This window comes from Pangasianodon hypophthalmus, chromosome 10 (assembly GCF_027358585.1).
Source record: "Pangasianodon hypophthalmus isolate fPanHyp1 chromosome 10, fPanHyp1.pri, whole genome shotgun sequence".
NCBI lineage: Eukaryota > Metazoa > Chordata > Actinopteri > Siluriformes > Pangasiidae > Pangasianodon > Pangasianodon hypophthalmus.
Genome location: NC_069719.1, coordinates 12,830,668 through 12,852,310, shown reverse-complemented (window position 1 = coordinate 12,852,310; position 21,643 = coordinate 12,830,668). Strand labels below are relative to the sequence as shown.

The 21,643-nt window shown below is 40.7% G+C and overlaps 1 protein-coding gene across 13 annotated transcripts in view; it reads left to right on the top strand.

Moving 5' to 3' along the window:
• The window catches only part of syne1b (spectrin repeat containing, nuclear envelope 1b), a 73,107-nt gene that overhangs the window by 42,763 nt on the left and 8,701 nt on the right, over positions 1-21,643 (top strand). For 12 of the 13 annotated variants that reach the window (XM_053237320.1, XM_053237319.1, XM_026933834.3 and 9 more), the window contains 50 exons: positions 162-306; positions 394-612; positions 757-1,025; positions 1,108-1,273; positions 1,382-1,537; positions 1,643-1,795; positions 1,899-2,081; positions 2,256-2,393; positions 2,499-2,684; positions 3,048-3,170; positions 3,904-4,086; positions 4,713-4,856; positions 4,940-5,128; positions 5,244-5,381; positions 5,490-5,609; positions 5,692-5,853; positions 6,038-6,232; positions 6,399-6,560; positions 7,190-7,381; positions 7,715-7,846; positions 8,054-8,154; positions 8,398-8,545; positions 8,667-8,792; positions 8,886-9,044; positions 9,203-9,412; positions 9,517-9,618; positions 9,731-9,850; positions 9,939-10,139; positions 10,233-10,406; positions 10,529-10,660; positions 11,135-11,331; positions 11,421-11,553; positions 13,957-14,139; positions 14,317-14,466; positions 14,757-14,933; positions 15,018-15,173; positions 15,431-15,586; positions 15,689-15,859; positions 15,983-16,321; positions 17,182-17,364; positions 17,452-17,753; positions 17,951-18,098; positions 18,339-18,433; positions 18,528-18,762; positions 19,066-19,260; positions 19,436-19,561; positions 19,760-19,915; positions 20,827-20,985; positions 21,115-21,281; positions 21,440-21,602. In XM_053237320.1, the coding sequence (XP_053093295.1) occupies positions 162-306; positions 394-612; positions 757-1,025; positions 1,108-1,273; positions 1,382-1,537; positions 1,643-1,795; positions 1,899-2,081; positions 2,256-2,393; positions 2,499-2,684; positions 3,048-3,170; positions 3,904-4,086; positions 4,713-4,856; positions 4,940-5,128; positions 5,244-5,381; positions 5,490-5,609; positions 5,692-5,853; positions 6,038-6,232; positions 6,399-6,560; positions 7,190-7,381; positions 7,715-7,846; positions 8,054-8,154; positions 8,398-8,545; positions 8,667-8,792; positions 8,886-9,044; positions 9,203-9,412; positions 9,517-9,618; positions 9,731-9,850; positions 9,939-10,139; positions 10,233-10,406; positions 10,529-10,660; positions 11,135-11,331; positions 11,421-11,553; positions 13,957-14,139; positions 14,317-14,466; positions 14,757-14,933; positions 15,018-15,173; positions 15,431-15,586; positions 15,689-15,859; positions 15,983-16,321; positions 17,182-17,364; positions 17,452-17,753; positions 17,951-18,098; positions 18,339-18,433; positions 18,528-18,762; positions 19,066-19,260; positions 19,436-19,561; positions 19,760-19,915; positions 20,827-20,985; positions 21,115-21,281; positions 21,440-21,602 (8,419 nt within the window). Of the gene's footprint in view, positions 1-161; positions 307-393; positions 613-756; positions 1,026-1,107; positions 1,274-1,381; positions 1,538-1,642; positions 1,796-1,898; positions 2,082-2,255; positions 2,394-2,498; positions 2,685-3,047; positions 3,171-3,903; positions 4,087-4,712; positions 4,857-4,939; positions 5,129-5,243; positions 5,382-5,489; positions 5,610-5,691; positions 5,854-6,037; positions 6,233-6,398; positions 6,561-7,189; positions 7,382-7,714; positions 7,847-8,053; positions 8,155-8,397; positions 8,546-8,666; positions 8,793-8,885; positions 9,045-9,202; positions 9,413-9,516; positions 9,619-9,730; positions 9,851-9,938; positions 10,140-10,232; positions 10,407-10,528; positions 10,661-11,134; positions 11,332-11,420; positions 11,554-13,956; positions 14,140-14,316; positions 14,467-14,756; positions 14,934-15,017; positions 15,174-15,430; positions 15,587-15,688; positions 15,860-15,982; positions 16,322-17,181; positions 17,365-17,451; positions 17,754-17,950; positions 18,099-18,338; positions 18,434-18,527; positions 18,763-19,065; positions 19,261-19,435; positions 19,562-19,759; positions 19,916-20,460; positions 20,734-20,826; positions 20,986-21,114; positions 21,282-21,439; positions 21,603-21,643 lie in introns of those variants that run through there. The other variant, XM_026933846.3, reaches the window with a different exon arrangement.

Sequence of the window (21,643 nt, the reverse complement as noted above, 5' to 3'; positions counted from 1 at the left end):
TCTGATGTTTCCTTGCTTCATTTGGGAATACAAATATAGCTATTGGGCCAGCTAATACCAGTGTGTGCTAACTAATTCTAAGTAGTTACGTGTTTTGCCTATTATATGTGACATGATGTACATGTACATTAAGTATTGGTTATTTTATATGCTACTGTCAGCTGTGTAGAGCAATGGAAATCTTACCAAGAGGCCCGACAGACAGTTATTGATCTGATGAACGAGGCAGAAAAGAAACTGACTGAGTTCTCCACAGCCAAGGCAGCAACTATTCAGGAGGCAGAAGAGAAACTCAAAAGTCATAAGGTAGACAGAACCTGTTGAATATTCTAAAAATAATGTTCTATTTGTATATAATTTACATTTGACAAGTCTATCTTTTCTGTTCTACAGTCACTGGTGTCCATGGTGAATGGATTCCAGGAGAAGCTGACAGGTTTGGAGGAACAAGCTTCTCAGCTGGAGCTGATTGGCAGTGATACCAGCAAAGCCACCATTAGCCGCTCTATGACCACAGTATGGCAGCGTTGGACTAGGCTGCGAAGCATGGCTCGAGGTCAAGAGAGGGTGCTAGAGGACACAGCTCATGAGTGGAGAACCTTCAGGGAGAAGGTGATCATTTATATGCAGAAAGCAGATAGCTACATAATGTATATGTAATGCATAATACATATGTACAAAATAATGATTGATGTTACATTTATTGTGTTGTTACTACTTACAAATTACATTGAAGTGTAACCTTTACTATTTCAGATTATTAAAGTAAGGGCTGTAGCAGAAGAGCTAAAGAGTCGTGTTCCTGAATGTTCTGTTGAAAAAGCATCTAAAGCCACACTTCAGTCCCATCAAGAGCAGCATGAGCTGGTCACTCAGGACCTGGAGCGGGAGCTGTCCTCTCTCACACTCCTGCGGCAGTATGCCCTCAGCCTGTTGCATGATGTGGAAGTCTCAGTGCCAACCACTGATCTTGACCAACTGCCTAGTCTGAAGGAGATTAAAGCGGTGCAAGATCAGTTTGAGAGGTAGTTGTTTACCAGTTAATTTAAATATTTAGTTGGTGGGCATTAACTAGCTATTTTATGAATGTGTCTTCCTCTCTGCCAGTCTCTTACAGAAGTCCAAAACAGGCAGAGCACGTGTCCAGCAGGAACTGAAAGATAGAGAGGAAGTGGAAAGAGGGTTGAGCTTGGTGAAAAGCTGGATTCAGGATTCTAGAGAGCTCTTGCTCAATCCCACTGCTGATATGGACATTCTCACACAAGAGCTAGAGGTGACAGATAAGGCACAGATTTCACATTTCACATTTTGGATGTAATTGTTCTATTTAGCTTTTTAACTGAAAAACATGTAAGGAATGGAATCCTTTCTCCTTTCTTAGGCAATGCATGGAGAACTGATAGCCCATCGTCAGAATGTGGATAAAATTGCAGAGCAACAGCAGAGCAAATACCTGGACTTGTACACTATCCTGCCTTCAGAGATCTCTATGCAGTTGGCAGAGGTTGCTTTGGCCCTAGGCTCAATTGAAGATCAGGTACATAAACAGTCTCTAGCAGCTTTCAATATAGTTTGAACAGCTGTTTTTATCATTCACTCTAGCATGGTGTAATTTTTTAACTGTTTCACATTATTGTTTAAGGTCCAAGCCAAGGAAAGAGACATTCAGAAGACTAGGGTTCTCAAAGAGGAATTCAATTCCAGGATCAGTGACGTTTCTGAAAAATTGAAAAGTATTTCTACGACACTCAAAGATAAGGCCACTGATATTGATCAAGCCAAAGAAGAAACTCAAGTAGGTTTAAATGGATTTGCCTGTGTTTATTCCTGGTACCAGTCTTGTTAAGCACTGTTGTCATGTGTTATTCCCTCCTCTTTTTTCTCAATGCTTTATATAGGGTTTCTGTGTTGAACTGGAGTGCTGTGGTAGAACACTTGCTGAACTGATTGCAGCTGTGCAGGACCTGGGTCGGCGTCATCCACTTCTGTCCAAGCAACTAAGTGATAGCATTGCTAAGTTAGGAGAGATCCACCATCACACTCTCCGTTTAGCAGAGTACAGAACAGTCTGGTTAAAGAAGGTAGCGATCAACGTTATACATTGTGCAGGTCTTGTGTAAAATGCATAAAATAACTATATAGTTAAGACAGAAAATCTATGTAGATAAAATAGTTCCCAATTTCTGTATCATTCTCCATAGGCAATGAATGAGTCATGATAGATTATTCATAATTTATGCATCTCTGTTCAACAGGCTGATGCGCATCTAGATGAGTACAATGAGATGCTTGAGTTTATAGTGAAGTGGACAGAGCAAGCTCGAAGCTTAGTTAAAAGCAATATCATCTGGAACTCCTCCTCTCACTTGCAGGAGCAGATCAGAATGTACCAGGTACACTACATCACACAAGTAGTGTGCATTTGTACACAGAAAAATGTGTTTTTATTAATAGATGATTATAATAATTATTAAAATGTATTGTCCCTGGTCCTGCAGTCTGTGTTGCATGAATCGAGGGAGCTCCATGGTGATCTGGAAGCTATGCAGGAGAAGGTGGATCTGTTGTCTGAGTGTCTGCAGGTGGAGGCCATGGCCCAGCAGGTGGCTGAGCTGAGTCGCCACACAGAGGAACTAGAGCAGGCCATCAAATCACGATTGCAGAGTCTACAGGAAGCTGCTACGGTTAGACTGTAGTGACTGTTACAATTGTACACTTCTGTTACATTTGCAGCTCCGGAATTACTGGTACCCTTGGTAAAGATGTGTTAAAATGATTATGAATAAAATACCTTTTTGTTAAGGGTCTTTATTTTCTTACAATAAATTGACTTCAATTAAAGGTTAAATTTATATTATATTTTTCATTGCTAGATTAAGCTAATTAACCACAAAGACATTTTTAATAACCTTTTATCCAAGGGTGTCAGTAATTCTGGAGTTGACAGTATTTTAGTCCTATCCTATAGCATATTGTTTTAATGGCAATAGTAGCTGAATTACATAGCATTTGTGCTAGATCAACATATGTTAAATTCTGTTCATCAGGACATGGAAAAGTTTGAGAATGAGGTAAAAGCCTTGCATATGGCTCTGGAACAAGTTCAGGCAACCCTCACCTCTCCTGAACTAGCCCGTCTGAGTCTCAAAGAACAGCTGACTCAGAGACAGGTAATATTTCTCCCCCTTAAGTTCAACTTAAATTAACTAAGCAGATGGTCATGCACCCCTTAAATGAATAGTTCAGCAAAAACATGTAATGTAGTCACGTAGTCAATTATCCAGGACATGTTTGATGTCCGATGTTAGCTTCTTTAGCATTGGAGCTCTAAGGGTAAAATGACTAACAAGTAATGAAAATTCAAATCGAAGTAAACTTTGTTCAAACCATAATTAAGGCAATGAAATATTCTTAATATATGATTGTGTAAAGCTGGGTGTGTATATGATTGTGAATGTGTAACTGGGACAGTCTTTTAACATTTAAGTTTGAAATCATACTGATGCATCTTTCTTGTATATCTCGACTTTTAAATTTTGGAAGCCTGAGGCTTAGGGGTGTAATGATATGAAATTTTGCTAAGGAAAAATGTTTTTGGTTGTACAAACTGGGCTGCCTTCCTAACATTTAATGGTGGTAAGTCTGAATGACATTACTTAAGAACTGGATGCAGTTTGAGACATATATTTTCAGAAATTTTTTTGTGAGATAGACTCCTTCCTTCCAGTGCAAAACTAAAGAGTCAGATATTGGTCATGTGAAAAATCTTTTAATTTAGATTTTACACCACATTTCTTTAAACAGAAGTAAGGCATAAATAGGCCACAAAAGCCACCTAATATGCAACTGGATTAAATATAGGGGATGTGCTTGTGTATACTAACGTTTGGTGTTCTTTTGTAGCATCTGTTGTCAGACATGGAGAGCTTTAAGCAACAGGTGGATGCAGTTCAGGCCTGTCAGAGTGCACTTCGCATGCCAGAGGAGGTGGTGAACAGCCTGTCTATCTGTCGCACAGCTCTTAACCTGCAGCAGGAAGCCAGCCAGCTGCAGCACACTGCCATCCAACAATGCAATATTCTTCAGGTATGGGGCAATACAGAGGAAATTTATGAACACTTCTGTTTGGCTGTTTGTGTTCTGCTTACTCTAAATTTATTTCCTTATGTTTAGACTTGATTATAGAACAAGAATTATTGTGCATTAAATATACATGTATTTTGTAATGAACTACACACTTGCATACTCATATTCTTTGTATTGCCCACAGTGGCGGCTTAGTAGACATTTTGTGATTTTGTACAGCAGGTAGGATGTACTCAGCTATATTACAAAAAGCAAGTCATTTTAGTGTAACACCTAGTCATTTACTGTAACATTTTTCCTTGACTTTTCAGTTTTTTATTAAAATAAACCAGCTGTTAATTACTGAGATAGGTTTGTTTATAGATCTAGTAGAGCTTCATATTGCAGGTAAAACAAGCTTAAAATGTTCATATCAATGCTGGCTTGATTATGTTCTGACTGTTTTCCATCTTTAGACAGTCCACTCTGGGTTTTTGTATAATATATTGAATATACTGTAATGATTAAATGAATGTCATACTGAAAGGATTTGGGGAGCAGTTTTTACCTGTAAAAGAGAAGTATACAGGCTAAGATCTTTGCATAATGACATAATTATTAATTATATTTCCAACTTCCTCTGTCAGGAGGCAGTTGTCCAGTATGAGCAGTATGAGCAAGAAGTACAGCATTTGCAGGGACTGATTGAGGATTCTCACCGGGTCATTCAAGACCGACCTGTTCCCACCAGCAATATCCAGGAGCTGCAGAGCCAGATACGCCACCATGAGGTAAGAATATAGTACAACAAGCAGAACAGTATGACATAATTTGTACTCTGATTAACTAGAGCTTTTTCCTGTTGGCTAAACAGGAGCTCGCCCAGAAAATCAAAGGATACCAGGAGCAGATTGCATCGTTAAACTCTAAGTGTAAGATGTTAACAGTGAAAGCCAAGCATGCCACCATGCTGCTCACTGTAAGAGATGCAGAAGGCCTGATTGAGGAAGCACAGGAACTAGACAAAGCTGCAAAGACACAGTCACAGCCTTCTATGGTCATGGTGAGTCCTTTTGTCTTAACTCGTACTGTGGGAAACACACTCTGCAGACAATAAATGGAACTGTTAATGTTCGTCTTCTTCTTTCTCTAATCATCTTTGCCCTTGGTGTTGCCAGGTAACACCTGGTCACAGTCATACTCACCTGTCTCCCGTCACTGAGGAGTCTGGTGAAGAAGGCACTAACAACGAGATTTACAGTCCTCTCTGTCGTCCCCACTCTCCTACCACTAACATTGAGGCTGCACTTAGCATGGTACTCTGATTACAGCATGTTTTGTTTGCTCATTAGTATCTAACATTGTATCAAGTAGATCTAATATTTACTAATTATTTACTGCTCATGGTTTTCTCTTGCATTTAGTTTTCCATGGGCCCAGCTACTCTTGTCAGAGCTCCTATACAGGAGCTATATGATCCGACCCTTGAGTCTGTGGCTAAGCTTGATGACCTTCAGCGTTCATGGGAGACACTGAAAAATGTGGTATGTGATGCATGAGATCAAAAGTTAGATACAAGATCCTGGGGCTTTAGACATTTAAATTTACTTTTCATCAATATTATAGATCAGTGAAAAGCAGAAGACACTTTATGAGGCTCTGGAGAGACAACAGCAATACCAAGGCTCTTTGCAGTCCATTTCCATGAAGATGGAGTCCATTGAGGCCAGCCTGAATGAGCCTCCTTTGCATGACCTGAGCCCAGGCAGACAGATGATCTTGCATCAGGTAAAAGAGTGCTGTACTAATGAGTACAAGTCAGACTGATTATGGACTGTTTTTTTTTTTTTTAGGAAACTCTTTTATTTTGGCTAGAAATCTTTCTACACATTAAAGGGAGGTCATGTTGTTCCTGCAATCCATGTGAAGTGTTCACTTAATCAGTGGGGTGCATTTTTGGTATGACTTTTAGAATCTCATGGGAGACATTACCAGGCTTCAGGATGACATAGAGGAGCTGCACTCGAACTTTGCAGAGGATCTAATCTCTGAGACTGTAGACTCTGACACAGCTGAACAGCTAGCCATGCAGTCCACTCTCACTGTGCTGTCTGATCGTATGGCTACCATCCACATGAAAGCCTCTGGAAAACAGCAGCTTCTGGAGGTATACGTTTGTTTTACTGATTATAGTTCAGTGGTTCTTTTTTAATCTTATTGCTGTCAGTATCTGTTTTCTGCAATGTAATTTGGCAACATCTGTGATATTGTGCTACATTTAATGATATTCTTGGGGCTGAGTGTCTGATTAGAGTGGCTGTTTTGTGCTTCAGGAGCGTTTGAGTGACCGTCTTGAGAAGCAGCAGCAAGAGAAGGCCTTACAGCTCTATCTCAGCCAGGTGGATGAGCTCGACCAATGGGTGCTAAGTACACGCAGCATGCTCAGCTCCACCCCTCAGGATTTAGACATGAACGAGCAGCTGTCAGACTGCCAGGTTAGAGCATCATCTACTTGCCACATTCGTTGCATGTACTGCACAACTCTAATAATTCCACAGTCTTATTAATGTGGTTTAAGGATGTACTAAGTAAACACTAGCATTAAAAGACCTAAGCTGTAGCGTGATGGTAAAGCAGATTATGCATATGTCTCAGTGTAACTGTCACTGGTGGCTCAAGCAGCTTTCAGGAGATTAGTGGATTCCTGTGCCTTGATTGGTGCTGCCTACAGAGTTAGCCAACCCTAGCTTCATATACCTGCAACAAGTTACCCTTCATTGGTTAGATGAGGGGGTGGGAATAACTGCAGCTACACTGTAGGGAGTGGCTGAAGGTTACAAACAGATAGGATCTTATTCAGTTGGACAACACTGTTGACTCTTAGTTGTCTTGCTTACTTATCACAGCACAAAATTAAACATATATAGTAAAAGCAATCTGTATTGGGAGAATGGCATGTGAGGGATTAAGAATTATGTGCTGTCCTCAAGCAGATAGGGACCTAGGATGACATTCAGGCATGAGGAACTCCAGGCATCACTAGCTGCAGTTCTCAGGCCCTACTCTCTGCAGATTAGAGGGCAGAATCATGTTTGAGCTGGCGTCTCTCTTGTTGCTTTTGCAGAACATGTTGTTGGAGATTGAAGAGAAGGTGCTCGCTCTCTCTGAGCTCTCCTTGCACAGTGAAGCTCTGCTGCTGGAGGGCCGGCCTGAGACCAGGGATGAAGCTGAGCAGCTAGCCAGGAAACTGCACACTTTAAAGGGCAGTCTGGTGGAGCTGCAGCGGATGCTACAAGACAGACAGATAAATATCCAGGTAAAGTTCCCTGATCATATTGGTCCTAGCTTATAGGCAATTAAAGTTATTAAAGCACCTGGCAGAAGCATTAATGTAAATGCATGTTGTTCATGTTTACTGATGCCTCATGAGTAATGAAATGACACCTGTTGTATCATTTCTTATACAGTTAAATATGAGATATGGATTGTAATGAATGTAGTAATATCTGTAAATCTTTTGGCAGATCTTGAGGTCTTAATCCTGCCTTTTGCTATTTGTTTATTTGCACTTTTGGACAGCTGTTTATTCTTCAGAAACTAATGTTGGTAGAATTGTGGAATTTGATACTATATGATTTTTGTTTTGCAGGGATCACTACAGGAGCAGTCTGACAGTGAATCAGAGACCAGTCTCTCTCAGAGTCCTAATGTGCGGGACTGGCTGGCACATGCCCACTCCACACGGAACCAGCACCAACAGGACACCCTGCAGAGACAGAGGGTACACTGAAGTTTCTGTTATGATGACATTTTCTCATTAGAAATGACCTAAATATCAAGTAATTAGATTTCACATTTGTGGTGATTTTCTTCAGGGGAGAAAAGAAATTCTGCGAATTGTCTCACAATGCAGCTTGCTAGCATCGTCCCCAAGAAGAAATTCAAAAGAAATATTCTAATAGATATATCTTGTTTTCTGTGGAATAAGGAACTTGAGGAGCAGCTGGCTGAGCAGAAAAAGCTGCTGAAATCTGTAGCTAGCCGTGGAGAAGAGATCCTCAACCAGCAGGCTTCACCCAGCACTGCCAGGTCAATAAGGCTTTCTCAAAATATTGGCGTTAATGGCATCATAGCTGTGACACTTATTTTAATGTTTGTGTCTGTTTTGATTGAGAAAACCTTTCAGGCCAAATTGCAGTTTTAAATAATAAAGTTCAGAGCACATTTTCCGATGGCAAACTTACTAAGCATCACATACTGTTTAATTTCAGCTATTGTTCCATAAAATGGACCATGATTTTTCTTTTTCTATGTGAACTGATCAATCTACAGTGTTTGTGAGGTGCTCAGTCCGGAACTAGAGAATGAGAGCCAGGCTGCACTGGGACAGAGGAGACAGAGATGGGAGAGTCTGAGAAAAGACTTGACCACCAAACTGCAGCTTCTACAGAGTACTTTGGAGCAGGACACCAAACAACCAGTACTGTGATCCTACTTCTTCCATGATCATAAATGAATATTTATGCTGATCTTAGTCTATTTTGATTCACTGTAGTACAGTACAACAAAACAGCTTGTAGTGATAGTCGTTATTTTTCCAGTTTTATTCCAGGACTGCTCGTGTAAACGCCTCTCCTCCTTTCTATAAAAGAGAGGCCCAGGTCAAGGACAAGTCTGCACTGAAGTCATTATACAGTGAATTCAGCCAGGCTGTGGAGAATGCTCAGGTAATTTCACTTCCCTAAATGGCAATCATTATATTCACCTTTGGAAATTTGGAAATGTAACTACTGTAACATGTCTTGCTGTTGTGTATGCAGGTTACAGGTTCAGCAGAAGAGCAAGACATGCAGATAGAACAGCAGCTATATTCAGCAGTTACAGCCACCTCATCTTGGCTAGATGATGTAGAGAACACACTGTTCTCCAGGTCAATGCTTCTGACGGAGAATGCAGAGACACAGCTCTCCAACCATGAGGTAAGTGAATTTCCATTTGCTGTGCCAATGATTTAGTCTTTTTAACATTATTAATTATTTAGATCATAATTATTAATTTATGGCAAAGAATATCTTAAACTATCTCAAATATTTGCATTTAGACTTTACAAATAATACTTGATTTGCATGTCTTTCAGGCTTTAGGGAAAGATGTGGCTGAGGTCACAAGAGAGGTGGGCCACAGTCAAGGACTGCTAGGGCATGTTGTAGGGTTGCCTGGAGAAAAGCATGCCCTGATGGAGGACACTCTTGACTGCCTGTCTCAGCGACTGGAAACCTTAGACTCGGTAGTGGAGCGTCGCTGTGAGAGCATGAGGAGCAGGATGCAGGATCTCACTGCCTTCCAGGTAAAAGCTATCCCAGTCAGAGCTGATGGTGAACCTAAAATATTCTGTCCATCAGACCAGTAGATCGGCTTCAACTCATGTGATATCTGTTTCATTCTTCTCAGACTGAGCTGGAGCTTCTTTTCTCTGACATAAATGAGAGCAAGTTTCATATTCTACAGAAGCTAGCTGGGATCCTTGATTGCCCACCAGATAAACAGCTAGAGGTAAAAAACAAGAAAAAAACCTGTTTTTTTTACTGTTTATTTACATTGATAAATGACTGTCATTAGATTGTTATTACCTTTTAACGTCCTTATGTGATATTTTCCTTAACAGACAATTGCTGAGGTAGAAGAGTCCCTTAGAGAGTTAGAGCATAAAATTACAGATTTAAAAACCAGAGGAGCAGTTCTGCAGCCAGATCAGATTTCTAACAATGAACTGATGAAGCTCCAGGTACACACTCACTCATCGAAGGATGTATATTCTGTGGAAATGTAGTCTTTTTTAGAGCAACATTTTCTGTGCATGTTATATTTTATAGGACACTTATGAAGAGCTGGTGATGACAGTGGGCTCTCGTCGGAGTGGGCTGAACCAGAGCATGGCTCTGAAGAGCCAGTATGAGCGAGCATTACAAGACCTTGTGGATCTGGTGGATACTGCTCAGGACAAGATGGCTGCTGACCAGAAGATAATTGCTGGCTCAGTGGAAGAAGTCCAAAGTCTTTTAGACAAACACAAGGCAAGCTATGTTTTAACAGAAAGAATTGCTGAAATGCTGTGACACGAGTCGGAAGTATGGCAGTAATGACAGTGTAATATCTTGCTTTTTTAGGAGTTTTTCCAAGGGCTGGAGTGGCATATGGTCTTAACTGAGACATTCTACAAGAAAATAAGTGCCTTTGTCCTGCCACAAGAGAGCCAAGCTCTAGAGGACACTTTGGCCCAAGCACAGGAGGTTCTAAAGCAGGCTCACAAGAAAGGAGTGGAACTGGAGTACATCCTGGAGGTGAGTTAGTCTTTTTAAAGTTAATTAGTAGTAAGTTGACTTAACTGTTGTCAGTCTTAATGTGTTTGTCTCTTATTGCACACGTGCATGCCTGTTTTATGTCTGTGTGTATGTGTTTACAGACATGGAGCTGTTTGGTCCTGGATTATCAATGTCTGAATAGGCATCTGGAGGCAGTGGAGGGCCGCATGCCTGCTGTTCCCCTGTTGGAGGAGACGGAGGAGAGGCTAACTGAAAGAATAGCACTATATCAGGTATATCAGCATTAGTTATTCTTTACACCCCGTATATAAGTCGAAGCTAATTTCTATGCTTTTGCAGGCTTTTTGACACCATATAGTAGAAACATATGAAGGTTATGTATATAATTTGGCATTATTTATGGCATGAACTGCACATACAATTAATATCTCATGGTTTGATCCTGAGCTCTGGTTACTGTTCGTGAGAAATTAATGGGTTTCCTCTAGGTTCTCTGATTTCCTACCATGTCCCAAAAACCTGCCAGTGGGAGAATTGGTTACACTAAATTGCCCCTAGGTGTGTATGTGTGTGCATGGTGCTCTGTAATGGACTGGTGTTCTCTCCAGGGTGTATTCCAGAGTTCCTGGGATAGCTTCTGAATCCACTTTGATCCTGACCAAGATAAAGTGGTTACTGAATTTGAATGAATTAATAAATGGATATGGCATCATTTAGGGTAATCATATCTAATCCTATCTACCCAGAGCCTGAAGTCGATTCTGGCAGAGCACCAGCACAAGCTTCATCAGGTACTAGAGGAGGGCAAGTCCCTACTGCAGTCTGTGGCCTGCCACACTCTGGAGAACCAGCTTACTCTGCTGGGGGAGCACTGGCTGAGCAACACCACCAATGTCAATAAAGAACTGCAGCGTCTGGAGTCTATCCTCAAACACTGGATCAGGTCTAGACCCACACAACCATTTATTCTGACCTTAATGAAAAATCACTATTTTAAAGTACCAACAATATATGATGACTGTTTTTCCTCAGATATCAGAGTGAATCTGCTGAGCTAAACGAGTGGCTAAAGGATGCTTTGGAACGTCTGGAATTCTGGAACAATCAGTCAGTAACTGTGCCTGAAGAGCTGGAGACAGTTAAAGACCACCTGTCTGCTTTCCTGGTTAGTACCAATTTAGTTAGAACGAATGTCTAAAGGTCAGTCCATCTAAAGTGGTCCAATAATTGTAAAGTTGGTTGCATAACCATTTTTAATTTTTCTAATGATTTTTGAGTGATTACCTCTATGTATTGGCATTGCAAAACCACCATTTTTTTTAATTTTGCATGGTTTAACCATGACGGCCATCTTTGTGTACATAGGGAAGTATAGTGTGCATGCAGAACAATTCAGGTTTGAGACTTCTCTGTTTTTATGGGTTGAGAAAGTGCAATTTTATTTTTAAAAATTCCCTTCACTTTCGGGTTGAGTATCTCTGTTGGCGACCAGATATGAACCTGAAATTTTGACAGAAGTAAGTCAGCATTCTGCTGTAAATATTTTAAGTTTGAGATTCCACTGGTTACAGAGCTAGAGCTAGTAGAAATCAGGGGAAAAGACTATTCATATATTTTGAGAAATGAACAGATGTAATATAAGCGTAACAAATAATAAAAATGAACAGTATTTTACAGTAATTATGTATATGATTGACATACAATAGCTTGTGCTGGTCTAAAATGTTACTGCATTTGATATTGATAACAGTGAAGCATGATCTGTCACAGGGTTCTTCAGTTCTGCAGAGTTTAGCTCCAACCTCCAAACACACCTACCTGTAATCCTGAAGACCTTGGTTAGCTTGTTCAGGTGTGTTTGTTAAGGTTTGGAGCTAAGCTCTTCAGATCTAAAGTTTATGAACTGAGGCCAAAATGATGTGATGTTCTTGATGTGCTTATGTTGTGTGCGGTCACAGACAGTGTGAGTTCCAGATGCCCCTGCCAGCACAGTGTCTGTGTCTGCACACAACATCAGAACATCAAGTTGATGGTTGAGTCAGCAAAGCTAAAAGTGAACTACAAGGACCTGCTGTAACTAGTCTGTGACATAAATCGTTATGACTGCATGCTCAACAAGTGTGACCAGTGTCCAAGAATAGAGGCCTTACTGCAGATGCTTGAAGAGTCAGACAGACAAAAATGACACACTTCCTGATAACATCATCTTTAAACAGTGGGTATGACTGACAGGACAGATATGATCACTGTCGTTCTTCGTAGGGGTGAATTCTGTTTCTCTGGCTGAGAAACTCAATGCATTAAAGACACACCATTTCATTGCTAAGGCTCAGTCTCAGTTCCATAAAGGCAGAGAGGCAAACCTTAGTCAGTTTGAGTGTATTGTCCTCTGTGAAAATGATTCATTCATCGTTCAGGATGAAGTCCAGAGTCATTACTGGGTGAACCAACATCCCACAATTCACACCTTTGTTTATTATTTCAACAAAGGGGAAGGAATTAAGAGCCACTGTGTTTGCATTATATGTGATCATCTAGAACACAACACAGCCACAGTTTACACATTCTAAAAGAAGCTCTTGGAACACATCACTAAGATTCTCCCTGGGACAAAGATTATCCATTTTTCGAATGGATCTGCAAACCAATATAAAAAAACAAGAAGAGTTTTGGCAATCTGTGAAACCATGAGAAGGACTTCGGTATAAAAGAGCAATGGAACTTCTTCACAATGTCCCATGGCAGAATGCAAGTGACGGGATGGTGAGGTGGTATCAGAGAGTACTATCAGGTATCAGAGAGTACTATCAGGTGCTTCTTTACACCTGCATCACAAGAGTTTGAAGGGCATGCAGTGATGAAATGTCCCCCTGATCTATAATAATGACTATGTTGACTATGTGGACATCAGCATGGAAAACTGTGATGTTTTTGTAAAATTCTTCCACCCACCTGGACCAAGAACATCATTCAAGATGTCTACTGAGGAGAAAGCATTTCAGTGAGAGTGAGTGAGGTTTCTAATAAAACATGTTAAAAAAATTTACATGTTAACTTGTAAAATACTGTTCATTTTTATTATTTGTTATGCTTATATTACATCTGTTCATTTCTCAGAATGCAAGAATAAAGTAAGATTTTCCCCAGATTTTTACTAGGCCTAGCTCTGTAACTAGTGGAATCTCAAACAAAAATTTTTTACAGCAGAATGCTACTATAGAAGACTTAGTTCTATGAAAGTGAGGGGAATTTTAAAAAATTGCATGACACAAAGATGGCCATAGTGGTTAAACCAAGTGGAAAAAAAACTGGTGGTTTTGCAATGCCAGTACATAGAGGTAATCAATAAAAAAAAATAGGAAAATTAAAAATGGTCAGGCAACCTGTACTGGACAACTTGAGATGGAATGACCCCTAAGCACAGTCAGTTGTTCCAAAGGTCTTTAAAAACTAACCTGTCTAAAGGCCTCTAAGTGCACTGTAATCTTGCAATCCTAAAGTACATCACTTTGTCTGTTGGCCTAGATATTTTGTGAAATTTGTGGAACATGCCTCTTCTTCCCTTCAGGAATTCAGTAAAGAAGTTGAGGCTCACTCCAGTTTGAAATCCTCAGTATTCAATGAAGGTAACCAGCTGCTGAGGCTGAAAAAGGCAGACACAGGCATTCTCAGGGCAGAGTTAGCTCGTGTGGAGGCCCAGTGGGCTGAGCTGCTCACTCGTATCCCTGTTGTGCAAGAGAAACTCCACCAGGTAATGTGCTGCACCACCATGTCACTTGCTAAAATACATTCCTTCCTGCAAAATAGGATTAGGATAGTCAGGATTCGGTGGAGTCTTTCTGTTCTGTTAAGTAAGAGTAATTTTCCTGGTTAGTTATCTTGCCTTCCTGCACTAATGCCTGACAAATATGTTTGCTTCCTGTCCCAGTCTCAAATGGACAAGTTAGCTTCATGCCATGCCATCACTGAACTGGTAAATTGGATCTCACTGATGGAGAGAGTGATGGATGAGGATGAAGAAAACCTTAAAGGAGCTGTGGGGTCAAAGGTTATCCAGGAGTACTTGCAGCGCTATAAGGTAGGTTCAGCTTAGAAATAGGTTTATAATAAAAATATGAATTTACTGTGTCCTTCATATTCACTGAACGATGTGCTGCCATCTTTAAGTAGAGTTTTGCTCCTTTTCTGTTGTATTGTGCTATCAGCATCTTGTATTATCATTATTGTAAGTGCTGTTTTTACATGTTAGTACTTGCATCACAGCAAATTCCCATTCCTCACACACTTGGCAATAATGGTAATTCTGATTTTGTGAGTCTCACTGATGAAGGTAATGTGATAACTAACCATTTTCCTTCCCATCTATAGGGTTTCCGTGTAGATGTGAACTGTAAGCAGTTGACTGTGGACTTTGTGAACCAGTCAGTGCTGCAGATCAGTGGGCAGGATGTGGAGAGCAAGCGCAGTGATAAGACAGACTTTGCCGAGAGGCTGGGAGCCATGAACCGCCGCTGGCAAATCTTACAGGCTCACATCATGGAGAGGGTGAGATTTATGCTTTTTTCTAATATGCTGTAAATTAGTGAATGAGTTAATCGACACAGTGATGTGAAAGGTGTGTTTATTCAGGTCCAGTACTTGGAAGGCTTGCTGCAGTCCTGGCTAGACTATGAAAGCAGTGTGGAGTGCCTTAAAACCTGGCTGTGTGCTCAGGAGGAGCGACTCAAGAGGAAACACAAGATTGAGGATCTCTCCTCGGTGCAAAATGCTCTCAAAGACTGCCAGGTAAAACAAGATTGTAATGCTGTATATCATGCACTTCTCAACCTTGTATAGTTGAGAAGTGCATGATATACAGCATTACAATATAATTTTTTTTCCAGGGCCAACACACCTGATCTAACTGTTCAGTTCATTATTCAGCACTTCATGAGTGGGCTCAACTTAGGAAAGCTTCAGAGTAGTTTAGATTTGAGAACCCTATATGTGTTAGCTCATGAATTGCATCTCTCTTTTTCTTTATTTCACATATATGCACACAGGAGATGGAACTGATGGTTAAGGAGAAAGAGAAGGAGGTGGAAAGAGTAGAAGAACAGGCCTGCGCTCTTGTCCAGAACAAAACAGATGAAGCCTGTGCTGTTGTCATGGAAACTCTGCAGGCACTGAATCATACTTGGGCCAATCTTGACCATTTAGTATGTTAATTTTCTGATTTTTAACTGTAAAATATAATAAGCATGTTTATGAGCCATATGTATATTTGTAATTAGAGTAAAACTAGCAAGTATGCTTCACAGATTGGACAACTGAAGATCAGCCTGAAGTCAGTATCAGATCAATGGAGTCAGTACAGGCAGGCAGCTGAAGAGATTAACAGCTACCTGACAGAGGGGAGGTACTCTGTTTCTCGCTTTAGACTGCTCACTGGTTCTCTGGATGCTGTGCAGCTCCAGGTGGACAGTCTGCAGGTAGGACTGCTCTCAGCTCCTACAAGCAATTTTACTGTGCACATGCATGTAAAGAAAAAGTGATGTTGAATGCACAATAGACAGAACGAAAATACATTGAGGTCTCTTTTACCCATTTATCAGAATCTGCAAGAAGAGCTGGAGAAGCAGGAGAGTAGTCTGAGGAAGTTTGGAGCAATTATACATCAACTACTAAAGGAGTGCCACCCATCTGTGTCTGACTCTCTGAACAACACCCTTAAAGACGTCAATGCCAGGTGGAGCAGCCTGGTAGAAGAGATAGTGGAACGTTTGAAGAGCAGTAAAGCTTTGCTACAGCTGTGGCAGAGCTATAGGGACTTGTACGAGCAGAGCAATGGCAGCATCCAGAGCCTGGAGGACAAAGCTGAGCAGCTCCTGAAGACAGCAAACAAAAAAGACATCTCAGAGGAGGAGGTGTCTACCTGGATTCAAGACTGTACTGTACGTGAGACGGTTTCTCTGCTTTTGGTGTGAACAATTTTTTGCTATTTCCCCATTTCTCTGCTATTGGTGTTATCGCATGCTATAGGTGGTGAGTGATTTTTTTTAGGTTAGGGCCCATTTATTATCTAATATGTTTGCTTAGATGAGAAGCACTGCATTTCTGTGGTTGTCCCAAAAATGATGTGGACCACAACCATAAAATGGGACAATGAGATGACTCTACTTATTTACCTTACTACTACTTTCTACTTACTTCCTCCAAAATCACTGCCCATACCATTATTTGCTAAAGAAGAAAACTTTGCCCTAAGCTGTAACTTGCTACTGCTTTCTAAAAGCATATACAGTCCCCTCTGAAAGTATTGGAACAGCAAGGTTAATTCTTTTGTTTTTGCTATACACTGAAGACATCTGGAAGGTATATGCAACCAAATATTAAGTGCTATTAACTTTAATTTACTTTAAGACTATCTATTCCAATACTTTTGTTCACTTAAACATTGGGTAGTCTGCCATGCTCTGCCATAGAGGTGCCATGCTCTAAGTTGTTTAACATATCCAGATTTAAATATCATGAATTAAAAGCTGAAATTCTGATCTATTATCTCACATTCATCTTTTCATCTCAAGCCTAAATGTCTTCAGTGTATAGCAAAAACACAAGTATTGGCCTTGCTATTCCAATACTTTTGGAGGGGATTGTGGGCGTAAGCTTTAATATAAGGCTTTATTAACAATCTCCAATATGTTATGTATGTCTAAATGTACTTTAAAACTGATAACCCTTATAAGTCCTTATAATAATCATTAATGTTAACTCATTCCATGTGCTATATCTCTACGGTTACTTTCATCAGGAGTTGCTGCGATCTCAGGCGCCAGTGAAAGCCTCTCTGCAGGTTTTGCTGGAGCTAGGCGAACAGCTCAAACAGCAGGTGGACACCTCAGCTGCAGCCTCCATCCAGTCTGACCACCAAATCCTTTCTCAGCGTCTTAGCTCCATGGATCAGACTCTCAGCCGTCAGCAGGCTGCCCTGCAGGTTCAGTCTCTAATTCTGGCTTTTGGAAAAATAACAGGATATGTGGGTGTGCATTTTTTTTGTTATGACAGCTCTCATTAATTACAGGCGGGGATGCAGGACTATGAGACCTTCAGTGAACAGCTTGGAACTCTCAGCCGGTGGACAGTTGAAGCTGAGGAGGTTCTAAAATGTCAGGACCCCAATGGCTCCTGTGACCAGTTAGTCATCCAGGACCGCATGGAAGAACTCAAGAAACAGATGCTGAAGTTCAGCAGCATGGCTCCAGACCTGGAGCGTCTTAATGAGCTGGGCTACAGGCTGCCCCTCAGTGACTCAGAGATTAAACGCATGCAGAACCTGAACAGGAACTGGGCCACCATATCAGCCCAGACCACTGAGAGATTCAGGTTTGCCTGCTTTAGCATATTGCAGTATTGCACTGGAATACACAATTACTGTTTTATGTAAAGGATATAAAAACATGTTGTCACAGTAATTTTTGTTATATCTTTTTATGCTAATGCTTTCTTACCACGACCCTGAGAATGAAAGATGTATATTTTAGCATTGATTGGCTTAATAAACATAGGTATTTTTTTTGCAGTAAACTGCAGGCCACCCTGCTGCAGCAGCAGACATTTCTGGAGAAGTGTGAGACATGGATGGAGTTCTTGGAGCAGACGGAAGAGAAGCTGGCTGTGGAGATCTCAGGAAATTTCCAGAGCTTATTGGAGCAACAGAAAACTCACGAGGTAAGTTGTGCATATTGCTAAAGAATAAAGCTAAGCCAGTGACATGTCTGATCATACCTTAATTTATGTACATATTGTATGTGAAGTGAAGTGAAGTGTGGCTAAGTATGGTGACCCATACTCGGAATTTGTGCTCTGCATTTAACCCATTCAAGCGCACACACACAGTAGTGAACACACACACCGTGAACACACACCCGGAGCAGTGGGCAGCCTTTTTATCTTTATTTTGTAATGTAGTTGTTTCAGGCAGAGATGTTCAGCAGACAGCAGATCCTTCACTCCATCATCAGTGATGGACAGCATATGCTTGAGCATGGACAGGTGGATGACAGGTGAATATGTTTGATTATTGGGATTTGATGAGCAATTATAGAGGTACATATTATACATGGGATACATGATATACCCTAACCACCTTGTTTGCAGAGACGAGTTCAAGCTGAAGTTGGCCCTGTTAAGTAACCAGTGGCAGGGGGTGGTGAGGCGGGCGCAGCAGCGTAGAGGAATCATAGACAGTCTGCTTCGCCAGTGGCAGCGCTACAGAGAGATGCTAGAGAAGCTGTGCAAATGGCTGGCGGAGATCTCGCAGCATAGTGATACTCTGCAGCCTGGATCCACAGTACCACTGCAGCAGGCCCGAGCTATGCTGGATGCTGTGCAGGTAAACAGAACCACACTTCATGTGGCACACTGCTTTCCCACTGTCTTACATTTAGTCCTGGGCTTCTTTCCCAGTTAATCATAATATAATAGATGTTGGAAACCATTTTATTTGTATATAATGATGCAGAAGACAAAAACTATAAAAATCAAACAATACCTATTAACACACTATTAAAAACTACTAGCTGAAATGAAATGCCATGTAACCATATGATATTTTTAACTGTAATAACACTGTAAAACTGTAATAACACTGATTGGTGCTCTGATTGGCACTCCCTGCTTTATGTTCTCTCTGTAGCTGAAAGAGAAGGTGCTGCAGAGGCAGCAAGGCAGTTACATTCTGACAGTGGAGGCTGGGAGGCAGCTTTTGCTCTCTGCAGATAGTCGGGCAGAAGTATCCCTGCATGAGGAGCTGCTCAGCATCCAGGAGCGCTGGAGACATGCTAACATTTGCCTGGAGGAGCAAAAGAGAGAGCTGGCTGTCCTACTCAGGGTACAGCACTATACATTATAGTACTACTCTGTTACATTATTGTGTTATTGCACTGTAGGGAGATTTTTTTTTAGATGATTCCAAGGTGCAGTAGATTCTCTTTCTTGGTATGCAATTTTTGGAAGTCGTGAGCAGAAAGAAACTGACTAAATAAAAAAAAACTGTTTGCGAGCAGGATTGGCAGAGATGTGAGGAAGGCATTGGAGGGTCTCAGGATAAACTGCGGGCTTTTAAACGTCAGCTCTCACAGCCTCTACCAGATCATCATGAGGAGCTGCAGGCTGAGCAGATACGTTGCAAGGTACCACTTGCAACACTACCATACTAGGAAATGACTGGTGGCTTTAATGAAACAGTAATGTTAATATATTAATATGTAATTAATGTTGACATTAACAGGAAAACCAAACTGTCAAATTCTCAAATGTTTTTTTTTTCCAAATACTGACAGATACAACATATACTTTTTATATAGTATTAGCTCTTCTGTTGAATGCAGGACTTGGAGAGCATGTTTGATGGTTGGACAGAGGACTTGGCTCATCTGACTGTGCTGAGAGAATCTCTTTCAAGCTATATTAGCAGTGAAGACCTGTGTGTGCTACAGGAACGCATTGAACTGCTGCAGCGCCAGTGGGAGGAGATCTGTCACCAGGTGCTTAATTGTTTTTATTATCCAACAGATTATATGACACATAAAATGCTGTGGAAAAACTTTATATTCAAAATGTATATTACTTCGTTTTTCAAACTCATGTAAATATTTAAGTTGCCGATAGGTGGTGATGTTGCACCTTGTGTGAGCTCCAGCTTCAGGATGTATATCTCTGGATGTTTTATGTCTTACTGAAAGGTCGCTTAAAGCAACTTACTGGCAGAGACTGAAAAAGCTCTTATCTTTCTCAAACTTCCTCACTTGAGTCGTATGACTTATATACTAATATTATAGTATACTATAATATATACTATAATATATACTATATATCACTACTTTTTAAATAGTGACTTAAAATGCATTACATATATATATATATATATATATATATATATATATATATATATATGTGTGTGTGTGTGTGTGTGTGTGTGTGTGTGTGTGTGTGTGTGTATATATATATATATATATATACACACACACACACACACACACATATATATATATATATATATGCATTTTAAGTCACTATTTAAATGCATTTTAAGTCACTATTTAAAAAGTTATGGAGAGTAATTAGTTCTGAGACCGAAAGTAAGATTCGCAGTAGAGAAGGCCTTCCTGTCGGTTTGCTTGAGTGGCATCCGGTGCATGTCTCTATAGACCACAGGATGTGTGCATGCTTTTCATATCACAGCAAGAGCTTTAGGGGCGCTTAACAGTCAGTACATCTTTACTCTTCCTATGCAAACTGCTACTACAGCTTGACTCATCTGTAGCCGTGTACTTTTTTTTATTTATTTTCAACAGATGTATAGGTATGTATATATTACAGTATCACATATGGAAATAATATGCCAATATTGTGCATTTTATTAAGAATGCCTGTATTATTGTGTCTCTTCGTGCAGTTGTCTTTGCGCAGGCAGCAGGTGAGTGAGAAGCTGAATGAGTGGGCCATCTTTAATGAGAAGTACCGAGAGCTGTGTGAGTGGCTCACACATATGGAGAACAAGGTCTCCCAGAATGGTGACATCAGCATCGAAGAGATGATCGAGAAACTCAGAAAGGTAAACCAGTTGATATCACATGTACGGTAGATGGAAGTACAGTTAAAAGGCCTAAACTCACAAACAGTACCTATATGTGCCATTATCACCTATAGCTGGCCTGACTTATCTCTCTGTATGTCTCTTCAGGACTATCAGGAAGAGCTAACAGCTGCTCAGGAGGATAAGCAGCAGCTCCAGCAGATGGGAGAGCGTTTAGTCAGAGCTAGCCATGAGAGCAAAGCGTCAGAGATAGAACACAAACTCGTGAAGGTCAGTGATCGCTGGCAGCACCTGCTCGACCTCATCGGTGCTAGGTAAGACCACATAAGCTACAGAACTGAAAAACCTTTCATTATTAGCATGATTTTCTGTAAAATATGTGTGCTAACTCTTGTGCATTAGGGAAATTGATCTGTTCCAGTGGTATTGAGTATACCGTGTGTCTGACCCATATTCCATTGTGCATAACCAGGACAAAAAAACTGAGGGAGACTCTGGTAGCTGTGCAGCAGCTGGATAAGAACATGAGCAGCCTGCGTTCCTGGCTGGCCCACATTGAGACAGAGCTCTCTCGACCTATCGTCTATGACACTTGTGACTTTCAGGAGATCCAGAGAAAACTGGATCTGCAGCAGGTATAGTTACACACATTTGTATTAGACCTAATTTCATGCAC